This window comes from Telopea speciosissima, chromosome 4 (assembly GCF_018873765.1).
Source record: "Telopea speciosissima isolate NSW1024214 ecotype Mountain lineage chromosome 4, Tspe_v1, whole genome shotgun sequence".
NCBI classification, from domain to species: domain Eukaryota; kingdom Viridiplantae; phylum Streptophyta; class Magnoliopsida; order Proteales; family Proteaceae; genus Telopea; species Telopea speciosissima.
This window is the reverse complement of record NC_057919.1, coordinates 65,333,697-65,359,355: the sequence shown is the minus strand read 5'-3', so window position 1 is coordinate 65,359,355 and position 25,659 is coordinate 65,333,697. Positions and strand designations below refer to the sequence as shown.

The following is a 25,659-nucleotide window of genomic DNA, read 5'->3' as shown; positions in this document are numbered from 1 at the left end:
TACATTCAAAATCTGCCAAACCGTGGATGGGTCATCAGTTTGGAAGGGAAATATGGCATCATGTGAACCACTGGTCCACATGTTCTGGGAATCTACCTTATAAGGTTATAAAATGGGAATCCTGTTCTTAATGGCTATCTTTGTCGCTTTCTTTATCTTGATTTGTAATATTTTCTGCCCTCATTAATGGGTTCTCTCTCTCATTGCTGTCAAGTTAATGGCGGTTGATGAGGGGGCCTTTGAGTTTTACTTAGAAAAGACGAAGAAGAAGAAGAAGGGAGGGAGACAATATGGGTGATGGAGGAGGAGCTTATTCTCGCCCTCCTCTTGTTCAGCTCCTGACATTTCTGGTGTCTATAACAGCGGCAGTAGTAGTAGTAGTAGCGAGCTTGGTCCCTCCCAGCCTTGGTTACGAGTGCAGCAGGAAGCCAGTAATATTCAACTTCGGCGACTCTAACTCAGACACTGGTGGGATCTCCGCTGCTCTTGGCTTTACCATTGGCCTTCCCAATGGCCGTACCTTCTTCCATCAATCCTCCGGTCGATTATCTGATGGTCGCCTCGTCATTGATTTCCTCTGTAAGTTGTAATAACCTCACACATCCTCCTTCCCCTCCATCATCTCTCTCGTTCTTTGCCCGACCTTCCAGATCAGCTCCTGTAAATGATGGCTTTCACGTATGATTTCATCCTTTTGTTTCCACCAATGTCCCTCTATATTACCATTTTCTTACTCCTTAAAACTTCGTTTGCCATTGTTGTTTCTCACACTACTCGTATGGAAAACTTGTCTTTCTTTTTCTTTTTTTATTTTAGTGAAGGAGATCAGCTAATTGGATATTCTGACTAGGACCGAGTTTCCCGCCAGCCATGGTGAATGGGATCCCATTCACCGAGGGGCGGGAGAGGGCGGGATGGTGGGTGAACTGTCCTCTATGGGTGGAGGAAAACTTTGTCTTTCTGATTATTAGATAAATTAGAATTCTCAAAATGGGCTATAAGTTTAGTGGTCCATCTCAAGTATGGTCCACCACATATACGAGTCTACCATTTGTTACTTCAATGATGCAAATTCTTTTCAAAGCATTATATTGGGGAGAGAATATTGCTTGGTCGTGTGACCCCTTTGCCGGCACGGGGCCAATGGGAATGTGTGCCTGGGCAGTCAACATGAGGGGTGGGGTGGTCATTTTGTCAACCCTGTGTCTGGGTGTAGAGGTGCACAACCAAGCATCGTTCTTTTTTTCTATTTATATATAGAGAAATAAAACTAGTTTTAAAAAAAATCATGGTTTTGATATGTGACAAATTAATTGGCTTTATTCAATAGTCACATTAAGCATGTGAGAAGGTTATGCTTTTATCCAAAATTTTGTAGAGGGTGGTCAGCAAGTTCTGCTGCGGGCTGCGAAAGTGATACCAAATCAGAGCAAAATCTGAAGGATTTAGTTTCCCTTCCGACATGGTGAAAGAGGTATTCTGTAACCATAGGTATTCATTGCCATGGGATGAGGGTATTCTTCGTCCTATAAGGAGAGTAATAATGGCTATAGATTCGTAGGTGTTTTCTTCTTCCCCGGTGAATGAAAACTTTCTCCAAATCTGAAACTAAATATTACCCAAAATAAATTGGTCTAGTAAAAAGAATCAAAGGCGGTTGGTGAGACGATGTCAGATAAGCTTCATTAACGAGAGGGAAAGAGCTCAGATCATCAGTTAAGGCCTTCAAATGATCATCTAGTGTTTAAAAATAAAACAAAAGCAGGACGAGAGCAGGGAGAAAATCAGAACTTGGAGTCATGGTTTCTTTTAGGGTCATTTTTTCTCCTCTTTTTCACTTGTGACTATAATTAGACATTTTCTTCATATCCTACCATCACAGGTGAGAGTTTGAACATAAGTTATATGACCCCATATCTGGAGTCAGTGGGCCCAAATTTCACAACTGGGGCGAATTTCGCCATAAGTGGATCGTCTACCTTGCCGCAGTTCGTGCCTTTCTCTTTGGACATTCAAATTCTTCAGTTTCTTCGCTTTCAAAGTCGCTCCCTTCAATTCACGGGACAAGGTAATTCAACATCTTTAGTTTTCTATGAGTACATCTTGTTGTAACCAAAATGGTAAATTAATGGTAAAAAAAAGTTTTCAAAATAATTTTAAAAAATGACTTCTAATTATGTCATTCTCAAGAATTTCTATACCGCTATGGAGTAAACATGTGAAATGACAAGTTTTACCCTCATTGAAAGAAGAATTGTTTTGTGCAAAATAGACAAAAAATAATATTACAATCTCTTTTTCACCAACTTAGGTTACAACAAGATTTTTTCTTTTATTAATTATATTTTATCGTTAATACCCTTCAATAAGAGGTAGACTTTCTAAAAATCTAAAGGACTAAGCCACTTAGGAAGCAATGGTATCCTAAATCATCATGGAGTAGTATTACAAAATGGGGTACTGAAAATATTATTTTTGAAGGTTGGAAGGATTTGGTCGATGGAGATGGCTTCCAGAATGCACTCTACATGTTTGATATTGGGCAGAATGATCTTGCTGGTGCATTCACTTACCTTTCCTATGATCAAGTCATCCAAAAAATCCCATCCTTCCTCATAGAGATCAAGGCTGCTGTTTGGGTGAGTTCCTTTTTTTATCCTCCTCTCTTTGTTGGGTGAGAGTTTATTTTCATTTCCGCTCACACGTTCACATCACCATTGGAGAACTGTCACTATCCATGGTTTTCTTCCTTGTGGGTGGTTCATTCCTGTATAGAGGGAACATGTCAATCCTCCTCATGGTTTTAGGAATATTGACTGTCGGCCGAATTCATATTGGTTTTAGTCAATACATTGTCGATACCATATTGGTGGTATCGGAACACAAGAGAGTAAAATGGTCTGATCTGACCTTATTCGATCGAAACATACTGATATCGGTCTCAATTTCAAAGCTGATCGATACCCAATCCAATACTGTGCACTAAATCCACGATTCTCCTGTCCTGTCGCTCTACTCTCAGTCATATAGTCAATCATGTATGAAATTTTGATGAAAGTTATTTTTCACGGTAGATGAAGGGAATCCCACCACTGAAATGCCATAATGACCTCTCCTCCTCTGTATATGAATGTCCAAACTACCCTTCTCACTATTTCAAGAGTCTCATTTAAACACTAGAAGGAATCTATGAGCGAAGAGATCTAGCTTCATCATAGGTAACTGAAAATTCAGTCTAAACTTTCTCCTTGTGTTCTATAAATGGTAAGGACCCAGCTTCTCTGTACCCCCAGCCTATCATTACAAAGTGATAGATACTAGAAAATATTTTCGGCCTTCTACTTAGTAAAAGGAAGTAATAATGACCTTAGGAGCTAAAAAACTTTCTCCAAATGGTAAACTGCTTTAAAAATAAGGGCACATGCTCTTTGTCCGGGAGCGCATCAGACACATGGGCGGGACAAGGGTGGGGTACTGTTTCAAAATTTTATTTTCAAACCTTTTGTTTCTTAGCAGGGCAATATCTATCTGGAACTGGCTTCTTCCCACAATATGGTCTTTCCATTCCTTTATATAAGTTTTCATCTTTGATTCCCTCCCCCCCCCCATTTATATCTAATTCTTCTTTCATTGCTAAATCTTAACTAGAACATATATAAGACTGGAGGGAAGAACATTTGGATACACAACACAGGGCCTCTTGGTTGTTTGCCTCAGAAGCTTTCGACAATGACTGGCAAAATGGCGGTAGAAGTTGATGAGTATGGGTGCCTCAAGCAACTAAACAATGCTGCAAAACAGTTTAATGAAGGGCTGAGTGCCCTTTGTACAGAACTGAGAACTGAAATGAAGAATGTCACCATTGTATATGTAGATATATATGCCATCAAGTATGACCTCATCGCAAATTCTACTAAGTATGGTCAGTTACAATACCACCTTATTAATCTTATTCATTTTCATAGTCTCATAGTACTACTATATATTACACTTGCAGAGGTAAACAATTGGTCTTTCAACTATATATTAACAGGTTTTGAGAATCCATTAATGGCATGTTGTGGTTATGGTGGTCCTCCTTACAATTTCAACCCTAATGTGACCTGTGGCAAGACTGGTTACAACATTTGCAACGAAGGATTGCGGTATATAAGCTGGGATGGAATTCACTATACTGAAGCGGCCAATCTCGAAGTGACATCGAAGATCCTTTTTGGAAATTACTCTCAACCTCAAATTAAGTTTGATTATTTTTGTCGTGCCTAAACTAACCATGATGCCAAATTATATGAAGGGATTGTTTAAATTATGTTACCTCTATAGGTGTAGTTAGAACTTGTAACCTTCTTTTAATATTCATCATTTGTCTTATTCCTAAAAGTTCCTTGATTCATCAGTTAAAAAGGGTCTTTTCAATCTACATGCTGTACAAATGAGGGTCTAGATCGAGAATGGTAGCAAACATATGAGGTCCATATGGGCCCACATGGTCAGCATAGGAGAGAGAGTGCGTCAGTGTGGGTCCACTATTTATTAAATGAGAGGGGTATATAGGAATTTGCACAATACACATGGAAAATGGTATCCATTACATTTCAAACTCTTTGTTTTTTTTGGTAAACATTTCAAAATCTAACATGGGTACAAAAGTAATGAGACCGTTGATAGAGTCCAATGTGAGTTTCTTTCACTCATGATGAAGAAAGAATCTCTTCTGCCACATGATTTGACTATCCGATTGATGAATGTACCAAATTTTTAGTATGTACAATCATCACACCAAAGACCAATGCAGGGCTCAATGAAACAAAAAGTATCATGGTACGTCGTGCTTCTTTGAAATGAAACGTTCATGGAGATCCAGCTCCTCTCCAGGGAGCTCAGCGAACAGGGGGGCATCCAAGGGTTGGGCTGTGATGCACACATCTTGGCGCACACCTAGGGATGTGTGCAACACAGTCCACCGGCTGGATGCCCCCCTGGGTAGGTTGGGCTCCCTGGAGAGGAGCTCAATCCCTTTCATAGTCCAGTAAGAACTAGCATGAAAGCTGATCAAGAATGATATTTTAGATCTTTGTTAGCAAGGCAGAAAGAAGGATATAAAACATGGTATTGGTTACCATATCGGTCATTGTTGATATCGATACCGATACCAATATCGATGCATGTTGGCTGAATCAATTTGTATCAATACAGTTCTAGATCAAAAGGTCACTTTTTGGTTTAAAAAAATGACTGTAATTGTGAATCAATGTCATACCCACGATTTAGGTATTGATATCAAACCAGTTGTATCAATCGATTTATATCGACAGAAACAATACTGATACATATGAGTGGTATCAGTTATAAAGGTGAATTTTTTTAATTTTTGAACAATTTAAATCAATATGGTTCAATAAATATCAATATCGACACTAATCGATATCAACACCAATATTGTGAACTAAAACCCTAATCTTGATCAAGTATGACTACTATAGAGATTTAAATGGGGTGCATGGAATGAATTAATAATAAGATTCATTTTTTCCATTCCGAACAAAATTTGGCTGCTGCCCAGGTTGCAGCCATGTTTCTACTGCCCCAATCATAGACGCTGACTTGAAATCCTAAAGGGTAATTTGTTAAATACTAAAATCTAAGAGGGTACTTGTGAACCTACAGGGAAAGGGGATTATTCCAAGTTGGCACCTACAATTGAGGGCAGCAGGAACATAGGGTTGCAGCCAAATTTTTTCCATTTCTAAGAGTCTAATCATAACATCAAATAGTGAGTTGGGCTGTATGCTCACAGTTGTAAAGGAACGTGATCCTATTCATTCATTGTTAGCAAAAACGCGTTTAAAACTCCATTTTAAACATGTTTCCTTTTTTACCTTTTTAAACACGTTTTGCCGTATGCTTCCCAAACATACGGTAAAAAAGGGCAAACGACAAGCATTCCCGTTTTAAACGCGTTTAAAACACGTTCCCCTTTTTTTGACATTTTTTAAGATCTTGGACTTAACTAACCATATCTCTCTCTCTCGAACTTTGATCAGCTTGATTCTTTCACCGACGTAAAGATGACTCGAAAGACTAAATTTTTCATGATATCACCTTCAACTCAAAGTCAATGCATGGATACCAGAAATAAAAGCATGTATTTCAAATAAAAATTCCTCAATTTATATGAGAATAGTGGCATTTTTTTGGTTCTGTTGTTTTGAAACATAAACGTTTTAAACCCATATCGTCTGTTTTTTGTTTTTTACTGTTCTCTATTTTTTTGACCGTTTTATTTGACCGTCTCTTTGTAATTTTTTACCATTTAAAATCCATACCATAAAACTCCGTTTTATTACCGTTCCCGTTTTTGCTAACTATGATCCTATCTCTTAAATAATCTCCTTGGATGAAAAGATTCTCTCTTCACTCCGACTCCACCCCAAAAACTTTCCTCTGTGAGTTTGTCTTTTTTGGCTATTTCTTTTTTTTTTAAGGAAAACTTTCCCGTACTTGGCTGTGTGGGAATAATGTCTACTAAGTAGCGCTGCAGGGATCGTTCTCAGTTGTAACGGTGCAGTGATTGCTGACTGCTGAGCGTTGATGCTGTTGAAGACTTTGACCTGCGTTTCTATCATCATTGATGAGGTTATATTTGTAACTTTACAGTTAGGCATCACCGGTAATTTTAGTGTATAACCATGTGCATAACTGTACTTGCGACCTGCAAATTTCCCACCACTTTTTCGTCTCTCGAGCAATTAAGCTGATTCTCACGAGAACGTCTCCACTAGAATCCAAAAAAGTTTTTTCTCAGGTTTGGATAATTGTTGTCTTCTTACTGCGGTTCGCTATTCAGCTCCTCTGTTTTCTTCAAACTATCTAATTTGTTTGTGTTTCTAATATCAAGGAAGAAATTTGGAGGGTTTCATATCATTTGATCTTTGTTCAGTCATCATCAGTTGTCTTACAATTTGGCTTTTGGTGAGAATTTTATGCGTATTTTGGCATGTTTGATCACATTTTTGGTTTACTTGTAGTTTGTGCTTAAATTACTCTCCCTACTAAACCCTTATTCATAGTGAATTATGCTTCTACCCCCCCTCCCTTTGATCTCGTTTCTGGTTTCTTGTTCTTTGCCTATGCTTGATACTTGCATGTTTATCTTTTTGGGATATTATTGCATGTGTCTAATTATTTCTGTGGAGCTTGAATTATTTTTTGTTACTGTTCCAGATAGGTAATTTCTTGTTGTTATGTTTTCGGATCTTTACACTGAAAGCAAAGCAAAACATCGTATTGTCCTTGAAATGCAAGGAAATGAAAAATGTAAGTAAGGGCTAAAGGAATTAGAGTTTGTAACAACTCACGAGCTGATTGTGTGAATGATGTTAAGTGACAATGGCAAATGATTGCCACGACACTTCTTCTTCTTCTTCTCCAGGCAAACTTTAATGGCAGTCAGGCTGCCTCTTTCGAGATTATTTCAAGTGTCAAGAATATAATTACTAATTTAGTAGATATTGATAGGCTGATGGGGCTTTGTTAGCGTGTTCATAAGTGGATTGTCATCGTCATGTAACCAAACTTGCTTGTCTTACATAAATGGGGTTTTGATAAATTAAAGCAGTGTATGATTGGGGTTCTGGAAGTGATAGGTGGAGCCAATGTATACCGCCCATGTACCCATGAGACAATGAGAATCAAAAGAGAATAATGTTTCACTGCTTTAATTTTACCATCAATAGGATATTAATGTTGATTCAGGGGGTCATTCCGAAACTCTCGAGGTCTTTATTCCTCGCCCATACAGGACGATGGATGAAGTATGATCTTATTTCTAGCACTGGCATGATGTCTTCTGCTGCCTTGGAAAAGGAAGATTTTGGCCTTCGATAGAGAATGGTTATCTGTTGTGGTCATGCCCTTTGCCGAGACAATTTGCTGTGTTATGATGGACAAGCCTGCATTTATTGCGGCTATCTACAATTTTCGGATTCGCATGCAATCTCACAAGAGGGTCTGCAAAGTCCAGGACTTGCGGTTTTGGGACTCTTTTTTATTTGATGCAGATCACTGCCAGCTTTGGGCCCCTGGATTTGTCTGTTTGTAGTTTTTTGGGGTCTTCCCCCTTCTCTTTTTCAGGCCCTTGCCTCGCTCCCTCTATAAAGGCAGGGTCTTGTAAGTTGTGTGCCGTGTTGTTTGTTCTCTCCCCTCTTCTCTTTATTTTGGTAATGTATTTTTTATTCATCCAAAAAAAAAAAACATGTTGATTCAGAAAGTTGAGTGAGTTCGAGGATCCACTCCACTCTAGGGACAACAATAGAAGGAAAATATAAGTGTTACAAGAAAGTTGAGGAACCCTTTTGAGTTGCCTTATTAGCTTTTTTTACATTGCTGAGAGAAGGAGAATTTTGTGCTTACAATTTGGTTGGTTAATATTAGTATCTTTTTGTCCTGGGTTATGCATTCATAGGCTAACTAGTAATGATATTGCTGCAGAGCTTTGGATGGCTTAGTTAAAAAACTGTCAAAATCGAAGTTTCAGCAGAAGCGCTTGGTTGCAAAATGGTAATTTTCTCAATGCATGCATATACATTGTTTTCTCCAATTAATTAATTGTATGCCTCTTTTTTTTTAATAATCTATTAGTTATGTTCTATATAGGACAAATTAGTGGATAATGCAGATAGTGAAAGCTCATCAGATTGGGAAGTTGAGGAAGGAAGCACTTCAAAGCTGGGGGTCCTGGACTTGGACTTGTCAGCTGGGACCGCATGCTCAAACCCTTCTCAGGTATGTGTACCTTTTGCAGTTAGGTTTATATGTTAAATCTATGGTTCATTTCGATTTACCTGATTTCCACTATGAATATTTTGTGGATAGTGTTTATCATGGTATGGAAAGAAGAAATTTTGCTACCAAATTTCTACCTCTTCTTTTTTCTTCCAAGGGTGATAAAATCAATCGAAATGTAAACTTCTTTGATGAAATTGTGACATTTTAAAATTTTTTTTTTTGCATGAGTAAGAATTTCATTACCAAAGACAGAGAGAGAAAAAAAAGGAATCCCCTTTGGGGAGCAACAACAAAAGAAAAGCCTAATCCTCAGGGAAGAGGGGCTGGAACAACAAGAGAAACAGAATGAATTTTTTCTGTTACATAATATTCTTATTTTGCAGATGTTTCTCAAGAATTTTGGCAAAATAAATTAACTTGATGGAAATACTAAGATAGGAGAAGCAGTCTTTACTTCATTGGAATCTACTGTCCTGATATATGCAAACAGAGCTGCTGATGGATCACCCTACAACTAGTAGCTATTGAACAAGCTTATGGAGGTGCATAATGACCAACATGTGGAACCTCATTGAAGGTGGGTATGAGCTTATTGTCGCCATATGACCAACAGGCAGAACTTCATTTAAGGTGTTAGATTAGAGGTGGGTAATGTTAAGAATAGTAGTTTCAGGGGTATATTTGTATATAACCACATCTTTTATATGTTCTTTCTGTTATTTGTATAAGGCCAGGGGCCTCTGTGTACTTACCTATTCTTTTCAAAATAAACTAGTTTGTCTCTAGTTTGAGACACAACTCAACAATCCCAAAATCGTGTTTGCTCTCTTGGAGCTTTTCTCTCTTCTTCTTCTACTCTAAAACATAACATGGTATCAGAGAATATTGTTCCTAGAGTTTGAAGGTGATAGAAGGTTGTTTGGAAGGGTAAGGATTGTTCTTTTCTCTTGGTTCTTGTTGGCGTTTGAAGAAAGCCCTAGGGCATCTTCACAGATCTGTTTCTCCCTTGTTTGGAATCCAAATGGAGAGCAACCAGGTGCTCTAGTTTCGTTTGGAAGTCCTCTTTCTTCCCAGTGTATCATCTTAAGTCTCTTGGAAGCATCAAAGGGTTGGAACTGCATTTCGGCCATGCCTGTTCTGCCTGATTTTTCGGCCAGCCAGGGTACTTGATTGGAAAAAGCTCTTCAATAGAGCTTTGTATGGGAGATTTTTTGGGCTACTCAGTATCATTTTTTGGTAAGGAAGGTTTCTCCTTTTTACTCCGCTGCTGTTTGATGATCGTGTGAGGTTCTACAAGCTTTTTCAATTTTTTTGTCACTGTTTGTCCCTATTTTTTACTACTGTTTTTTGAGAAGTTGTTTTGCTTGAGGTGCTGTTGTTTGGGTCTTCCAAGTGTTTGACTTAAGGTCAAGATGGGTGAAAAAAATGTTGAAACAGCCTTGCCTCAACAAGCCTTGCCTCCACCTCTGTCCTATGAGAACCCAAATGTTCAACTTCCCATTGTCAAGCTTGACAACCAAAATTACTTGGATTGGTCACAATCTATGAAGCTGATTCTTCGGAGTCGAGGGAAGTTGGGGTACATATCTGGGAGCATTAAGACTCCCCCCTCTATTGATCCAGAGTACTCCAAATGGGAAACCGAAAACTCCCTTGTGATGACTTGGCTTATTTTTTCGATGAAGCCGGAGATTGGAAGAAGGTTTATGAGCAAGGAGATTGCCAAAGACATCTGGGATAGTGTTGCTCGTATTTTTGATAGGGTGGGAGATTCTACAAAGGTTTATCAACTCCTCCAACAGATTGTTAGCTTGCGACAGGGTGATGAAAGTATCTCTGAATACTATAGTCTTGTTGTGGGACTTTGGGAGGACTATGATCACTACAGAGATCCCAGTTGTGTCCTGATGATGAGCCCAAAGTGCATCAGTTGTTTGAGAAGGAGAGGGCCTTGTTCCTTCTTGGAGGTTTTAACCCTAAATTTGAACCTTTAAGGGTGCAGATCCTTGGCCGACCCAGTCTTCCCTCACTAGAGGAGGTGTGTGGTTATCTACAGAGTGAGGAGACCTGTAGGGGTGCTATAGAGACCGCTCCCATTATTGAGCGCTCTGCTCTTGTTTCTTCCATTCTTCAGGACCGTACTCCCTCTACTAAGGGAGCTGGTAAGGGTAGATTCCATAGTTGTCACGGCGTCACGGCGATCCAAGTCGGTGGAGGGGTGTCACGTCGATATATCGACAACGCCATGGCGAGCATGTCGACCATGTTTTATTTTTTATTTTCTCTATTTTTAATGTGTTAATAGATGTATACTCAAGCCATGTTTTATTTTTTCTCTATTGTTTCTCAAGTTTTAAGAAGAAAATTCAGAAATCGAAGAGGGAAAGAAGAAATCGAAAGAAATCGAAGAGGGAAAGAAGAAATCGAAAGAAATTGAAGAGGGAAGAAGAAATCGAAGAAGGAAAGAGAGACAGGAAGAAGAAATCAAAGAGGGACGCCATGGCGTAGGTCGCCATGCAACCCTCTCCAGCGCCAGGACGCCATGACAACTATGGCAGATTCGCCTGTGACTATTGTGGCAAGCCTGGGCACAAGAAGGATTTTTGCTGGGATCTTCACGGGAAGCCATCCTCTGTTTCATCTGGAGGATAGAAAGGACAGAAGAAGAATGGGCCTAGGCCCATGTTGGAGTTCATAAGTTTGATCCATCCTTTCTCTCTCCAAAGAAGACAGTTGCATTTCGCCGGATTGTAGCCCACATGGATGGTTCCTCCTCTGCTACTACCACTACTTCCACTGCTTTACAGGTCTCTACCTCCTCTGGCACCACTCCCTAGGTCATTGACTCAAGTGCCACTGATCATATGACTGGTAGGTCTCAGCTTTATGATTCCTATTCTGTTTGTTCTGGGAAAGATAAGGTAAAAATTGTTGATGGTTCCCTTTCTTCCATTTCTGGAAAGGGAGATGTCCAGGTTACTCCATTTATACCTTTGAAGTCTGTCTTTCATGTTCCAAACTGTAAACAGCATTGGAATGAATGCTTGAGTGATTAGAATCGATCACCCAAGCCCCTTTATTTATAGTAACTTGAAGTAAACTGATCAAAGTACAAATAGGAATAATAACACCTCAGTCCTAGTCCTACTAGGAATTCCTAATACAACTAGGAATGCCAGAATAGGACTCAAGGATAAAACAATAAAAATAAAATAAAAGAAAAGAATCCAATCGACTAGTACTACTCCTAACATGACTAGGACTAATCCTAATCAGCCTAGGACTAGTAGGACTAATCCCAATCCAACTAGGACTGCTTACCCCAATCGGGTAAGCAGCCTATTTCAACACTCCCCCTCAAGTTGGAGCAAAGATGTCGATCATGCCCAACTTGACTAGATTGGGATGACACAATTTTCTAGACAATCCCTTGGTGAAGATATCAGCAAGTTGATCCGCAGATGTCTCAAAGGGAATACAAATCAGCCCAGCTTCTAACTTCTCTTTGATGAAATGTCTATCCACCTCAACATGCTTGGTACGATCATGCTGTACTGGGTTGTGTGCTATGCTGATGGCAGCCTTGTTGTCACAGTACAACATCATAGGAAGACGAATAGGAACACCAAGATCTTGTAGCAAACCTTTAAGCCATAGTAACTCACAAATACCTTGTGCCATAGCTCGAAACTCAACTTCGGCACTAGAACGAGCAACCACATTTTGCTTCTTGCTACGCCATGTGACAAGATTTCCACCTACAAAGGAGCAATACCCAGAAATAGACTTCCGATCAGCAGAACCAGCCCAATCAGCATCAGTGTATGCTTCTATCCGTAGATGACCATGCGTAGACAAAAGAATTCCTTTTCCAGGAGCTAACTTCAAATAGTGCAAGATACGAAGAACAGCCTCCATATGAGAAGAGTAGGGATCATGCATAAACGCTCACAAGACTCACGGCGGCAAGAATGTCGACGCGCGTGTGTGAAAGATAAATCAGCTTCCCTACAAGTCTTTGGTACCGGCCTTTATCAACAGGCTTACCCTCTTTCTCCTTGAGTCGAACAGTAGGGTCCATAGGAGTATCTAAAGGATGACAGCCTAGTAACCCGGTCTCAGCCAATAAGTCTAGGACATACTTCCTTTGGGAGAGAAAAATGCCTTTAGAAGATCTGGCTACTTCAATCCCAAGAAAGTATCGTAGTTTTCCTAGATCTTTAATCTCAAATTCTTGTCCAAGGAAGGTTTTCAACCGTCTGATCTCATCACCATCATTGCCAGTAACCACTATATCATCAACGTAGACTATAAGAACAGTGAGTTTTTCACCAACCCTCTTTATAAAGAGTGTGTGATCAGCATTACTCCGCTTATAGCCCATAGAAATCATGGCCTTGTGGAACCGGCCAAACCATGCTCGAGGTGACTGCTTCAGCCCATAAAGTGTGCGCTTCAGTCTGCATATTTTTCCTTGGTTTCTGTCACAAGAGAACCCTGGTGGAATGTCTATATACACCTCCTCATCCAGTGTTCCATTTAGGAAGGCATTTTTTACATCTAGCTGCTGCAAATCCCATCCAAGGTTGACTGCACAAGATAATAACACACAAACAGTATTTAACTTTGCAACAGGTGCAAAAGTTTCCTAGTAATCAATGCCGTATGTCTGAGTGAACCCCTTGGCCACGAGTCGTGCTTTATACCTATCCACAGTGCCATCCACCTTCTGTTTCACTACAAACACCCATTTACATCCAACGGTTTTCTTCCCAGGTGGAAGAACCACAAGCTCCCATGTGTTATTTTTCTTCAAGGCGTCCATTTCTTCCATCATAGCTGCCTTCCACTTTCCGTCTGATAAAGCTTCCTGCCAATTGTTAGGAATACGAACAGAAGAAAGAGAGGAAATAAAGGCACGAAAGGATGGGGAAAGGGAATCATAAGAAACAACATGAGATATGGGATGCTGAGTGCAAGTTCTGATACCTTTGTGAAGAGCAATAGATAAGTCAGGATCATTACCAGGTGGAGAGGCAGGTTCTGGATCCGGGTTCGGCAATTGGATGGGTACTGGAGCAACAGTTGATTGAACCTGCTTATGTTTCCTTGTATAGGTCTTCACATTACTGGCATCAATCCTCCTCTGAAATTCACTAATAGTCCTTTGGATAGGAGTCTGGACCAGGGTAGATTGCTCCCCTTAAATAGAAATGGTCTCCCCCTGTGTAGGAACCTCTTCCCCTGCCTTAGGGGGAGTACTAGGGGCAGGCCGAACTGGTTCAGACTCATGGTAAATAGACTGAAGTGGAGGTGGAGAGTCAATAGTCAGCACATCTTCACTGACACTCTCCCCCTGAAGAGGTGGGGACACATAATATGGAACATGTTCATGAAAGACAACATCCATGCTGACAAAAGTCCTGCGGGATGGAGGGTAGTAACATTTGTACCCCTTTTGGGTAGCAGAATAACCCAAGAAAATGCAGCGGAGGCTACGTGGGTCAAGTTTACCAGGGGACCTTGTATCCCTAGCATAACAAACGCATCCAAACACCTTAGGTGGGACTATAAAGGAAAAAGAGCCAAGTAATAGCTCAATAGGGGCTTTTGAAAGAAGAACTCGATTGAGCAGCCTATTAATTAAATAGGTTGCAGTAAGGGCAGCATCCCCCCAATAAAGGGAAGGGACAGTGCGAGCAAACATAAGGGCCCTAGGAGGTGGCGGTTTTTTCTCTCAGCCACACCATTTTGGGCTAGAGTGTCGACACAGCTGGTCTGATGGAGGATTCCATGTGCAGCAAGGTATTTTTGGAACTGACCTTCCATATACTCTTTCCCATTGTCACTCCTCAAAATTTGAAGAGTGGCATTAAACTGGGTCTTAATCATTTGATGAAAGTGTTGAAAACATAAAAAAACTTCACTCTTTGTGTGCAGAAGGTAAACCCAAGTGAACCTAGAATAGCAGTCAATGAAAGTGACATACCACCGATGGCCAGTCAGGGAAGCTTTCCTACTAGGCCCCCACACATCAGTATGAACAATATGAAATAAGGAAGAGGATCGTTTACTAGAAATAGGATAAGTTGAACGCGTCTGTTTAGCTAAGACACAAGGCTTACAAAAAAAATCTTCCGTATTACAGTCTTTAACTAATGCTAGAAATAAATTTGATAAAGTACCTAAGGGGGGATGGCCTAGTCTAGAGTGCCATTTATGTAAATCAGAAGAGAAAGATGCCGAAGGCAAAGCCGGAGTAGGATCGCCATCAAGCAGGTACAATTCTCCATGCACTTTACCCAATCCAATCGTCTTCCCCGAGTCCAGTTCCTGAAAAACACAGTGAGTGGGAAAAAAGGTCACTTTACAATTTAGGGATTTAGTGATACTGCTAATGGAAAGAAGGTTAGTTGTAAATTTGGGAATATGCAACACAGATGACAGTGTAAGGGAAGGAGAACAACCAATGGATCCTTTCCCTGAGATGGAGGAGAGGGACCCATCAACAATTTTGACTTTATCCTTACCAGAGGCAGGAGAATATGTATTAAAAAGGCTAGAAGAACCTGTCATGTGATCAGTAGCACCGGAGTCAATGATCCATGGAGTGGATACTACTGATGTACAATGACCAGCAAAAGAAATACCTGTACGGGCAAAGAAGGAACCTGAATTGGCAGCAGACATAGTAGAGGCAGTTGATGTGTTCAACATACGACGCAAAGCCTGGAGTTCTTCCTGGGAGAAACCAATGTCAGCAGTGGGAGTTGGAGCTACACTTTCAGTATGATTGGCTTTGTTTTTAGATTTAGCACGACCACATTTGGCCTCAAAATCAGCTGGCTTTCCATATAATTTCCAACACTGAGCCTTAGTGTGATATGGTTTGTGACAATGCTCACACTTAACAGGCTCTTTGGTAGTAGAAGCAGCAACACTGTCAGAAGAAGCAACAAGAGTGGGGCCAGCAGTCTGTAAGGCTGATCTCTCAACTTTGGGAGTAATCATCATGGCAGCCCGTCGTGTCTCTTCACTGTGAACATAAGAAAAAGTCTCCTCTAAAGTGGGGAAAGGAACCCGTCCAAGGACTTGCACCCTAATAGGATCATAGTCATCATTGAGGCCAGCTAGGAAATCATAGATACGGAATTGGTCTACATAGGTGTGGTAGGCAGTAATATCAGCAGTAGTAGTAGGCTGAAACCGAGTATAGTGATCCAATTGCTGCCATAAACATTTGAGGGCAGCATAGTATTTGGTGACAGACATCTCCTTCTGAGTAGTGGTTTGGAGTGTCTTCCTGATTTCATAAACCTGAGCACCACTTCCTGAACGACCATAAGTGCCCTTGACAGCTGTCCATATCTGTGTAGCAGTGTCAAGGAGAAGATACTGACTAGAAAGGGCGGTGGTCATAGAGTTCAGAACAAAGGACATTACCATTGCATCATTGGCAGCCCATTTAGTACGAGCAACACCTTCTTCAGTAGGTTGTTTGGTGGTGCCAGTGAGGTGGCCAGTGAGTCCCCTACCAGCCACTGTTAGGGATAATGATCTGGCCCAAATCAAGTAGTTTGTACCATCAAGCTTAATGGCAGCAGCATAGGGAAGAAAATCAGACCTAGTTTGATCTCCTCCAGAAGTAGCAGTAGTCATCTCTGAGTCACCCATGATTCAGCCAGACAGAAAAATCAGATCTGTAAAAAAACTGATTCGAATGGGTTTTTAATTTGCAGAGTTTTCAGCCGTCAGAATGGGCTGAAACCTTGGTCGAGTTCCCTACTAATACCAGGGAAGATAACCTCCAAAAATTAGCTCTTTTTGATGAGCCAATAAAAAACCCTAAATTTTGACAAATTTAGGAAGAAGCTTGATTGCAGAAAAACTGATTGCAGGAAATTGCAGAAAAGTGCAACACTGTATCTCAAACACTTCTGCAGTCTTCAACTAAGGGCTGGTGTAGACCAATAGAAGCAGGGAACAATCTCCATAAAAAAAGAAATCAAACTTCAGGTGTAAGAAGAGCTCGATCTCCAGGGATGGAATAATCCTGCCGGCAGATTTAGGTCACACCAGCTGTTCTTCGATCTTCAATGAGGTGACATTGAGGGCAGCAACTAAAATTGCATTAGATCACCTCACAGTTGCTGCCCTGATGTGGAGAAGGAGGCCGAGAGTGGTGGAGAGAAGAAAAAAGGAAAAAAAAAGAGAAAGAAGAGAGAGGAGAGAACCTGCAATCGAGAGAAGCTGTTTCCTAGATCAGATTAGGCTCTGATACCATGTAAACAGCATTGGAATGAATGCTTGAGTGATTAGAATCGATCACCCAAGCCCCTTTATTTATAGTAACTTGAAGTAAACTGATCAAAGTACAAATAGGAATAATAACACCTCAGTCCTAGTCCTACTAGGAATTCCTAATACAACTAGGAATGCCAGAATAGGACTCAGCTGAGGATAAAACAATAAAAATAAAATAGAAAAGAATCCAATCTGACTAGTACTACTCCTAACATGACTAGGACTAATCCTAATCAGCTAGGACTAGTAGGACTAATCCCAATCCAACTAGGACTGCTTACCCCAATCGGGTAAGCAGCCTATTTCAACATAAACTTTGCTACTAATCTCCTTTCAGTTAGCCAATCAACTGAATCTTTGAATTGCTTTGTCACTTTCTTTCCTACCCATTGTCTCTTTTAGGATTTGGTGACGAAGAGGGTGATTGGAAGTGGACGTGAAGAAGATGGCTTATATGTTTTGGACACCTGTGCCTCCCCTGTTACGAAAGCTCAATCTTATGTGTGTGGGCTAGTTGGCAGACGTACACAAGAGGATATTTTGCTTTGGCATCGTCGTTTGCGACCCCCTTCCTTTTCTGTTATGAGGAAACTGTTGCCACATTTATTTACCTCTTTTCTTGTCAATCATGTTTTTCATTGTGAACCTTGTCTTTTTGCAAAAAGTTGTAAGACAGTTTATCCATCTACTGGTAATAGATCTATTTCACCTTTTCACATTATTCACACTGATGTTTGGGGACCTTCCCCCATTACTTCTTTACGTGGCGTCCGCTACTTTCTCTTTCATTGATGACTTCTCTCAAGTTACTTGGGTTTACCTATTGAAACAAAAGAGTGATGTCTATGCCGCGTTTAAAAATTTTTATGAGTTGGTGTACACCCAGTTTCAAACTCGTATTCAAATTGTCCGTTTTGATAAAGGTGGGGAGTAGATGTATGGTGGTTTGGCTTTTTTTTTCTGACCATGGCATTATCCATCAGGTGGCCTGTGTTGATAACCCACAACAAGGGGTTGCTGAAAGAAAAAACCGCTACCTTCTGGAAGTGGCTCGGTCTCTTTGGTTTACAATACATGTTCCAAAAACTTTTTGGTCCGATGCCTTACTCACTGCTGTATTTCTTATTAATCATATGCCCTCCAGTGTTTTGGACTTCAAGGTTTCTCTTGATGTCTTACCCTCACTTTCTTCTTCTTTCTCTCTTCCACCAAGGGTGTTTGATTGCATTTGCTATGTACATATTAGCAAATCTGCCCGCACTAAATTGGAGCTTAACGCCCTGCAGTGCCTCTTTCTTGGATATTCCTCTACCTCCAAAGGATACACATGTTATCATCCTCCTACCCGTCGATGGCTTTTGTAAAAAGATCTCCATTTTTTTGAAACCATACCGTATTTTCAATCACCTCTTCAGGGGGAGTGTTCATCCCTTAGTAGTGAGGTTGAAGGGGTTCCTGAGTTTGTTCCCTTTCCTTCCTCCTCTCGTGTTCCTATTCCTCCTTTTCAGATTGACAAGGGAAAGAAAAGTTCTGTGGATACTGTTGTTGAGGGGGAGCCTCCTAGTGCACAGGTGAACAGAGAACAGAGGGAGCTGCTGGTGTATACAAAGAAGACTAGCCAAAATCCTTCTTCATGGCTTCCCATAAAGAAGACCTGCCAAAACCCTCCTTCGTCTCCTCATCCTGAGTCTCCATCCATTGAGACAGGTATACCTTCCTATACTTCCACATCTTCAGACTTAAATCTCCCCATTGCTCTTCGCAAGGGAACATGGGCATGTACTAATCCTATTGCCAAGTTTGTTTCCTATGATTCTATATCATCTACAGGTGTTGCCTTCACTGTGGCTATCTCCTCCATATCTATTCCGAAGAATGTAGCAGAGGCTATGGCTGATCCAAAATGGAGAGAAGCAATGAATACAGATATGGTGGCTCTTGAGAAGAATCACACTTGGGATCTTGTTGAACTTCCAAAGGGGAGAATTCCTGTTGGATGCAGATGGGTATTCACAGTCAAGTTCAAATCTGATAGTACTATGGAGACGCATAAGGCAAGACTTGTTGCCAAGGGTTATGCACAGGTGTATGGCATTGATTATCAGGAGACCTTTGCTCCAGTGGCCAAGCATAATTCCATTCGTGTACTTCTCTCAGTGGCTGCAAATCTTGATTGGCCATTGTACCAGCTTGATGTAAAGAATGTATTCTTACATGGTGATTTAGAAGAAGAGGTCTATATGCACTCTCCTCCTGTGTTCAAGCATCCTCTTGGTGGCAATGGAAAAGTGTGTCGTCTTAGGAAGGCTCTTTATGGACTCAAACAGTCTCCTAAGGCTTGGTTTGAGAGGTTAAGACAAGCTATCTTACAGAATGGATACATTCAAAGTCAAGCCAATCACACCTTGTTTATATAAAGGAGGGGCAACACTATTACAGCTCTCATTGTATATGTTGATGAAATTGTGGTCATGGGAAACAATGAGGCTGAAATCTCAAAGCTTAAACTTTACTTGGCTCAACAGTTTGAGATCAAAGATTTCGGTCCATTGAAGTATTTTCTGGGGATTAAAGTTTCAAGATCCAAGCAAGGGATCAATGTTTGCCAAAGGAAGTTTGTCCTTGATCTGCTTACAGAGACAGGCTACTTAGGGTGCAAACCAGTCTCCTCCCATATTGATCAGAATCACAAACTGGGGGAAGATTATGGTGAACCTCTTGTGGATGCTGAAAAATATCAGAGATTAGTAGGCAAGCTAATCTATCTTTCCCTTGCCCGACCTGACATAGCCTATGCTGTTGGAGTGGTAAGTCAGTTTATGCATGCACCCAAGATGGGACATCTTGATGCAGTTTATAGGATCCTCAGATATTTGAAGTTATGCCCTGGAATATGTCTTCTCTTCTTTAGAAATGGTCACTTGAGGATTGAAGCATACATTGATGCTGACTGGGCTAGATCTATTTCTGATAGAAGATCCACCTCTTAATACTATACTTTTGTTGGTGGAAATTTGGTCACCTGGAGAAGTACGAAGCAACCTGTGGTGGCTAGGTCGAGTGTAGAGGCAGAGTTTAGAGCCATGGCTCACGGAGTGTGTGAAATCTTGTGGTTGAAGAAACTTGTTCAAGAATTGAGATTTGAGATTGTTAAATCTATGAGCTTATATTGTGATAACAAGGCAGCCATAAGTATTGCCCACAACCCAGTTCAACATGACAAGGCAAAGCATTATGAGGTTGACAAACATTTTATCAAGGAGAAGATAGAATCAAAGACCATCTGCACTCCTTTTGTGAAGACAAATGAACAAGTGGCCGACATCTTCACCAAAGGACTTAGCTCTTATCACTTTGGTTGCTTGTTGGACAAGCTGGGCATGTATGACATATACCACGCAGCTTGAGGGGGAGTGTTAAGAATAGTAGTTTCAGGGGTATATTTGTATATTACCACATCTTTTATATGTTCTTTCTGTTATCTGTATAAGGCCAGGGGCCTCTGTGTCATTACCTATTCTTTTCAATATAAACTAGTTTGTCTCTAGTTTGAGACACAACTCAACAATCCCAAAATCGTGTTTGCTCTCTTCTTCTTCTACTCTAAAAAATAACAGGTAATTGGCAAAGAATCTAGTTTGGAAAGGCAACTACATTCTGATCAGAACCTAATGTATGAGCATTGGAGCTGTGAGACACTTGCCACAGATAAGTTATCTTTAGTAGCGGATTACAATATTACATGGCTGTCATTGGTCCTATGATAACCTGGGCATGGAATCCGAAGATCATAACACCTTCTTAATATGATGGAATTGTTAAATTGGATGACAGTTAAGATTGAGAAAACTTATATAAGGATCTGTTATGTTACAGATTTAGAGGTCAACGATTTCCACTGTTAGATGGGAGTTGAAATTCTTTTCCCCTTATTGTGTGTATAGTTTGCTTCCCCCCCTTCCCTCAAAGTATAGGTCTTCCCATGCTCTCTTTCATTTAAATTGAATCTCTAACTTATTGGATGGGGGTGACTGTCTTATTGTCCTTCTCTCAGCTCATAAAAGAAAGGTACGAGTAGACTTGTGAGGATGAAGGAAGTTGCATAACTATGGCCATGTTTCATATAACATGATGACTGAGATCTACATAGAGTAGCAATGCTATAGTGATGTTAGATGAAACATTGAAACATGTACATTGCAGTGTAAAATGTAGTTTTTAAAACCGGACTGGACCGGCGGTCGGGAAAACATTCCCCTCTTTTTGGTTTAGTCAAGGTATAGAACCACGTAGACCAAGGTTCGAAAACTCGGGTCTAGGAGCCATATCGGTCCAGCTCAAAACCGAGTCTCACCGAGATCTCAGCGAGTTTGTGTATTTTTTTTTCCCGACTCGGAAGCCCATCTCGATGGGTTTTAGACCTCTTTTGGGTCTGAAAATTGGTATACAGCCTATTTTAGGCCATTTAAACACAATGGCATTATCAGAATTTGCAAAAACAAAGTCCAAATAGGACTTTTACATCGGACCCTAAGTTAGTAGGTGACGACGTACTAAAATACCATAGTATATACATTAATGACATAATTTAATAATAGAAAGCTAGCAAAACATTCAATTAATAGTAAAACAACTTAATAAGCATTACAAATGTTAAAGTGAATAAATGATACATCAAATTGCTTAAGTTTAACAATGTCACAAGTTACAACTATCATCACATAAAATGAGATTGAATAACATATTCATTCCCCACTTGTCCCACATAGTCTTCCCATGACATATTGTTGCTCCACTGTTGCATATAGTTCTCCACAGCAGTCATATAAGAGTTGCCATCCACATATCGCAAGGCCATAGTTGTCACAGCGTCACGGCGATCCAAGTCGGTGGAAGGGTGTCACGTCGATATATCGACATGTCACCCGCCATGGCAACGCCATGGCAAGCATGTCGACCATGTTTAATTTTTTATTTTCTCTATTTTTAATGTCATTTAGTATGTTATAATATATGTCTTATAACATCAAAAATCAACATGAAAGTGTACTACACTACTACTAATATACTATGCCACTATGGTTTAATTCATAAAAGTGTAACTAATATCCATTAGTGTATATGAAAGTATAAAAAATTGAAAATATAGATTAACCTATCAAATAATTGAAAGCAATAGTAAAAATCAAATGATAGGCTAACTTGTTTACTGAAGCTTGATAGCAATAGTCTTTCTTTAGTGTGTGTGATTTGCGAAGAAGAAAAGAGAAATAAAAAAATAAAAAAACTGAGAGGACTACTAAGTACTAACTGAAATTAATCCCCCCCCCCTTCTGTCTCTCAACTCTCTCCCTGTCTCTGTGTGTAACTGCGTATGTGTGGCTGTGCAAGACAAGAAGGAAAAAAAAAAAAAAAACTGATACTACTACTACTGGCCGTAATCACTAATCATTACCGGAGGCTGGGAGGAGAAGAACTGAAGAAGAAGAAGTTAAGATTAGAAGAAGAAGAGGACTGCTAGGAGGAGAAGAATTGAACTCAAAAATCGAGTTGCAGAGGACTGGGAGGAGGAAGAAGAACCAAATTAAACAAAAATACAAATTACAAAATAATAAAAACTTACCGGAATGGAGGCCTGGAGGTTGCCGGAGATGTTCGCAATTTCGAAGGAGTGAAGAACTACTGCCGAGAGTTGCAGGAAGCTTGCCGGAATCTCGTCTCACGAACTCTTCCTCACTTCCTCTGTCTCGACTCTCTCCTCTCAACCTCGAAGTCTCGAACTGTTTAGCCTTTTGGTATTACTATTTCCCCCCAATTATTAGGGTAATATGTTTATTGTTTTTAAACTTTATGATAAATTGATAATGTGTATTGCAGGTGTATACTTTTAAGTTACACCTCCAATAGACAATAATAAAAAAGCATCTAAGCTATTAAATGGTTTAAAAAAAAATAAATTTAAATCTAACTTTTATATGTACAAATATCGACCGATATGCCAACATATCGTGGTATAGCGTCCATGGCAACGCCATGGAAGACATATCGAACGATATATTTACATCCACCATGGCATAGCTCGATATGCCACCTCTCCCAGCGCCAGGACTCCATGGCGACGCCATGATAACTATGCGCAAGGCCCCTATCTTAGGGTATAGCTGTTGCACAGTGGCGTGAGACGGTTGCCATGAAGTGTGAGATCCACTGCTTCTGCTACTGTCATATTGAGGAATGTATGGGACTGGGAATGTGGACCTAATGCCAGACCCACTGCTTTGATAGTCATACTCATGTGTTGACTGGCCAAACTGACCATAGGCACTATATTCAGAACCGGTGCTCTTCTGACCATAATCATAGTGATGATGAGGTTGAGATGAATGCCACGACTGATGCTTACTACCAGTATCCATACTCATGCTTCCAAAACTTGCTAGCATGGTGTTCATACTCGTGTCATCATGCTGAGGTTGGTTGTGTTTGCGACCTGTCCTTCTCTTATACGTTTTTCTGTGGCCACCATGGTCTTGATCTTGTGTGGCATGTGTAAACTGAGACTCACCTGTGAAACGCACAGGGTCCTCCTGCGTTCCCACTTCATGCTGGTATTGCTCGCGCATCCCCTCATGACGATCATCATAATAACCACCACTCTGCATGCCACCACCACCACCACCACCACTACCACTACCACCAACAGGGTCATCACCACCAGTAGGGTCATCACCATCACCATCACCATCACCACCACCATCATCATCATCATCAGGAGCAGATCCTGTTGCAGCCTCAAAAGGTCTCGGTGACTCTGAGTGTGCACACCCCTCTTGCGACATATAGTCGTCAACATCTGTACCGGTTACGGACGCAATGGTGGAGTTGGGCCTACCTTCAGGCTCATCCATCTCTGGTGCACCACGATTCCTCACCCACTGGAATAGGGGATCCTCATCATCATCAGAGTCCTCCTGGAATATGTTGGCTAGTTCAATGGGATCTGTCATTGGTCTCAAATTCTTCACGTATGTGCCTCATCCTTAGTCTCATATTATAATGCACATACACCAGCTGCTCCAGTCGTTGACTACCCAATCTGTTCCGCCTCTTTGAGTGTATCAATGCGAATGTACTCCAGTTGCGCTTGCACCCAGAGGATGAACAAGTTTGTGAGAGTACTTTGACTGCTACCTTCCTTAGGTTGGGTGAATTTGTACCATAAAGCACCCACCAGTCAGCTGCATTATAAACATTGAATATTAAAAATATGTGCATTTTAAAGGGATAAAATTATAATTCATAAATGTAATGTCATGCCACATTGCCACCTACCAGGGTCTGACTTTTGTCTACCCTCCACTGCAGCTTTTCGACTGAAACTTGTTGAGGCCTCTCTGAAGAATTTGATCTATTTTCATTTTAAATTTCAAACAGTGTTAGAGGCATTAGTATTTGTTATTTAGTAATTACATTCCTTTACTTACTACCAAAGTACCAAAGTCTCATACTCTTACCTCATCATTATAGATTTGCAGTCAGATTGTGTCTTGGCATTGACCTCCAACTTCTCAATAACAGTTTGAACTGCCACTAACAAATCCGTGTATAGCCCAAGATTATGCGAGTATTGGTACTTTGGATTCAAATAGTATACTAGTAAAGGGAAAACCACAAATATAAATTGTTAGTGGCTTAATACTTTTGAGTTTTGAATATGTAAATGTAAAAACTCATATAAAGTTTAAAGTATGTTGAAGTGTTGAACTCACCAGCTTTATGCAATGGATGACTCAAGTGCTTCTCCCATCGCTCATCAATGATGTTAATGTATGACCGAGCATTTCGGGGTATTGCAGTTCGGACCATTTCCTTCATCTTCTCCAGGGCAACATGTATGTGGAGCAAGGTAGGCTTCTTCTCCGTGTCAACCATCCTTAGTACTGCCACCACTGGCTCTAATATGGCAACAACTTTATACAAGTCCTTCCAAAATTGATCACTTGCAATGGTCTGTTGTGCTGCCTTCCCTTCTTTTGTCCTAGAACCTTGCCAACCAAACCATTGTTCACTTGCAAACATTGACCTTAGACCTATCACCTTCGTCTGAAAGCTCTTCAATGCAATGTAATTAGTGGCAAATCGAGTGACACCAGACCTCACTAAATCCCCCTTGCATTTTTCCCTCATCATGGCTAAAGCATAACCATGGTTATACAAAAAGTTGGTCACTTGCCTTGCCCTATTGACCACACCAACCACCAAAGCTTTTTTCCCCATGTCCTTCAACATTAAATCAATAGAATGAGCTGCACATGGAGCTCAAAAGAGGCGGATCCTCTTACTCTTTTTGTTCATCAATTTCTCTCCAGCCTTCTTAAAATTAGAATCGTTATCTGTCACAATTTGGATAACGTTCCTTGCTCTTATATCTTCCTCCACCACTTGCTTCAGTAGCTTATACAAGTATGATGCATCCTTTACATGCTTTGATGCATCAACAGATTTCAAGAATACAGTCTTCCCATTACAACTCACCATGAAATTTATAATGGACTGTCTAGTAGGTCC

At 40.5% G+C, this 25,659-nt stretch overlaps 2 protein-coding genes across 4 annotated transcripts in view; both read left to right on the top strand.

Annotated features, from left to right (window-relative positions):
• The first annotated feature begins 267 nt into the window (after positions 1 to 267).
• Positions 268 to 4,266, top strand: LOC122657467 (GDSL esterase/lipase At1g09390-like). The gene is made up of 5 exons (XM_043852173.1): positions 268 to 579; positions 1,883 to 2,068; positions 2,482 to 2,639; positions 3,649 to 3,922; positions 4,034 to 4,266. The coding sequence occupies exons 1-5, from the start codon at positions 291 to 293 to the stop codon at positions 4,264 to 4,266; spliced, it is 1,140 nt and encodes a 379-aa protein (XP_043708108.1). The 5' UTR covers positions 268 to 290.
• A 4,051-nt stretch (positions 4,267 to 8,317) lies between these two features.
• The window catches only part of LOC122657957 (probable inactive DNA (cytosine-5)-methyltransferase DRM3), a 59,505-nt gene continuing 42,163 nt past the window's right edge, over positions 8,318 to 25,659 (top strand). The window contains exons 1-2 of one of the 3 annotated variants that reach the window (XM_043852769.1): positions 8,318 to 8,559; positions 8,656 to 8,784. In XM_043852769.1, the coding sequence (XP_043708704.1) occupies positions 8,557 to 8,559; positions 8,656 to 8,784 (132 nt within the window). In that variant the 5' untranslated portion in view covers positions 8,318 to 8,556. Of the gene's footprint in view, positions 8,560 to 8,655; positions 8,785 to 25,659 lie in introns of those variants that run through there. The other 2 variants (XM_043852770.1, XM_043852771.1) reach the window with 2 other exon arrangements.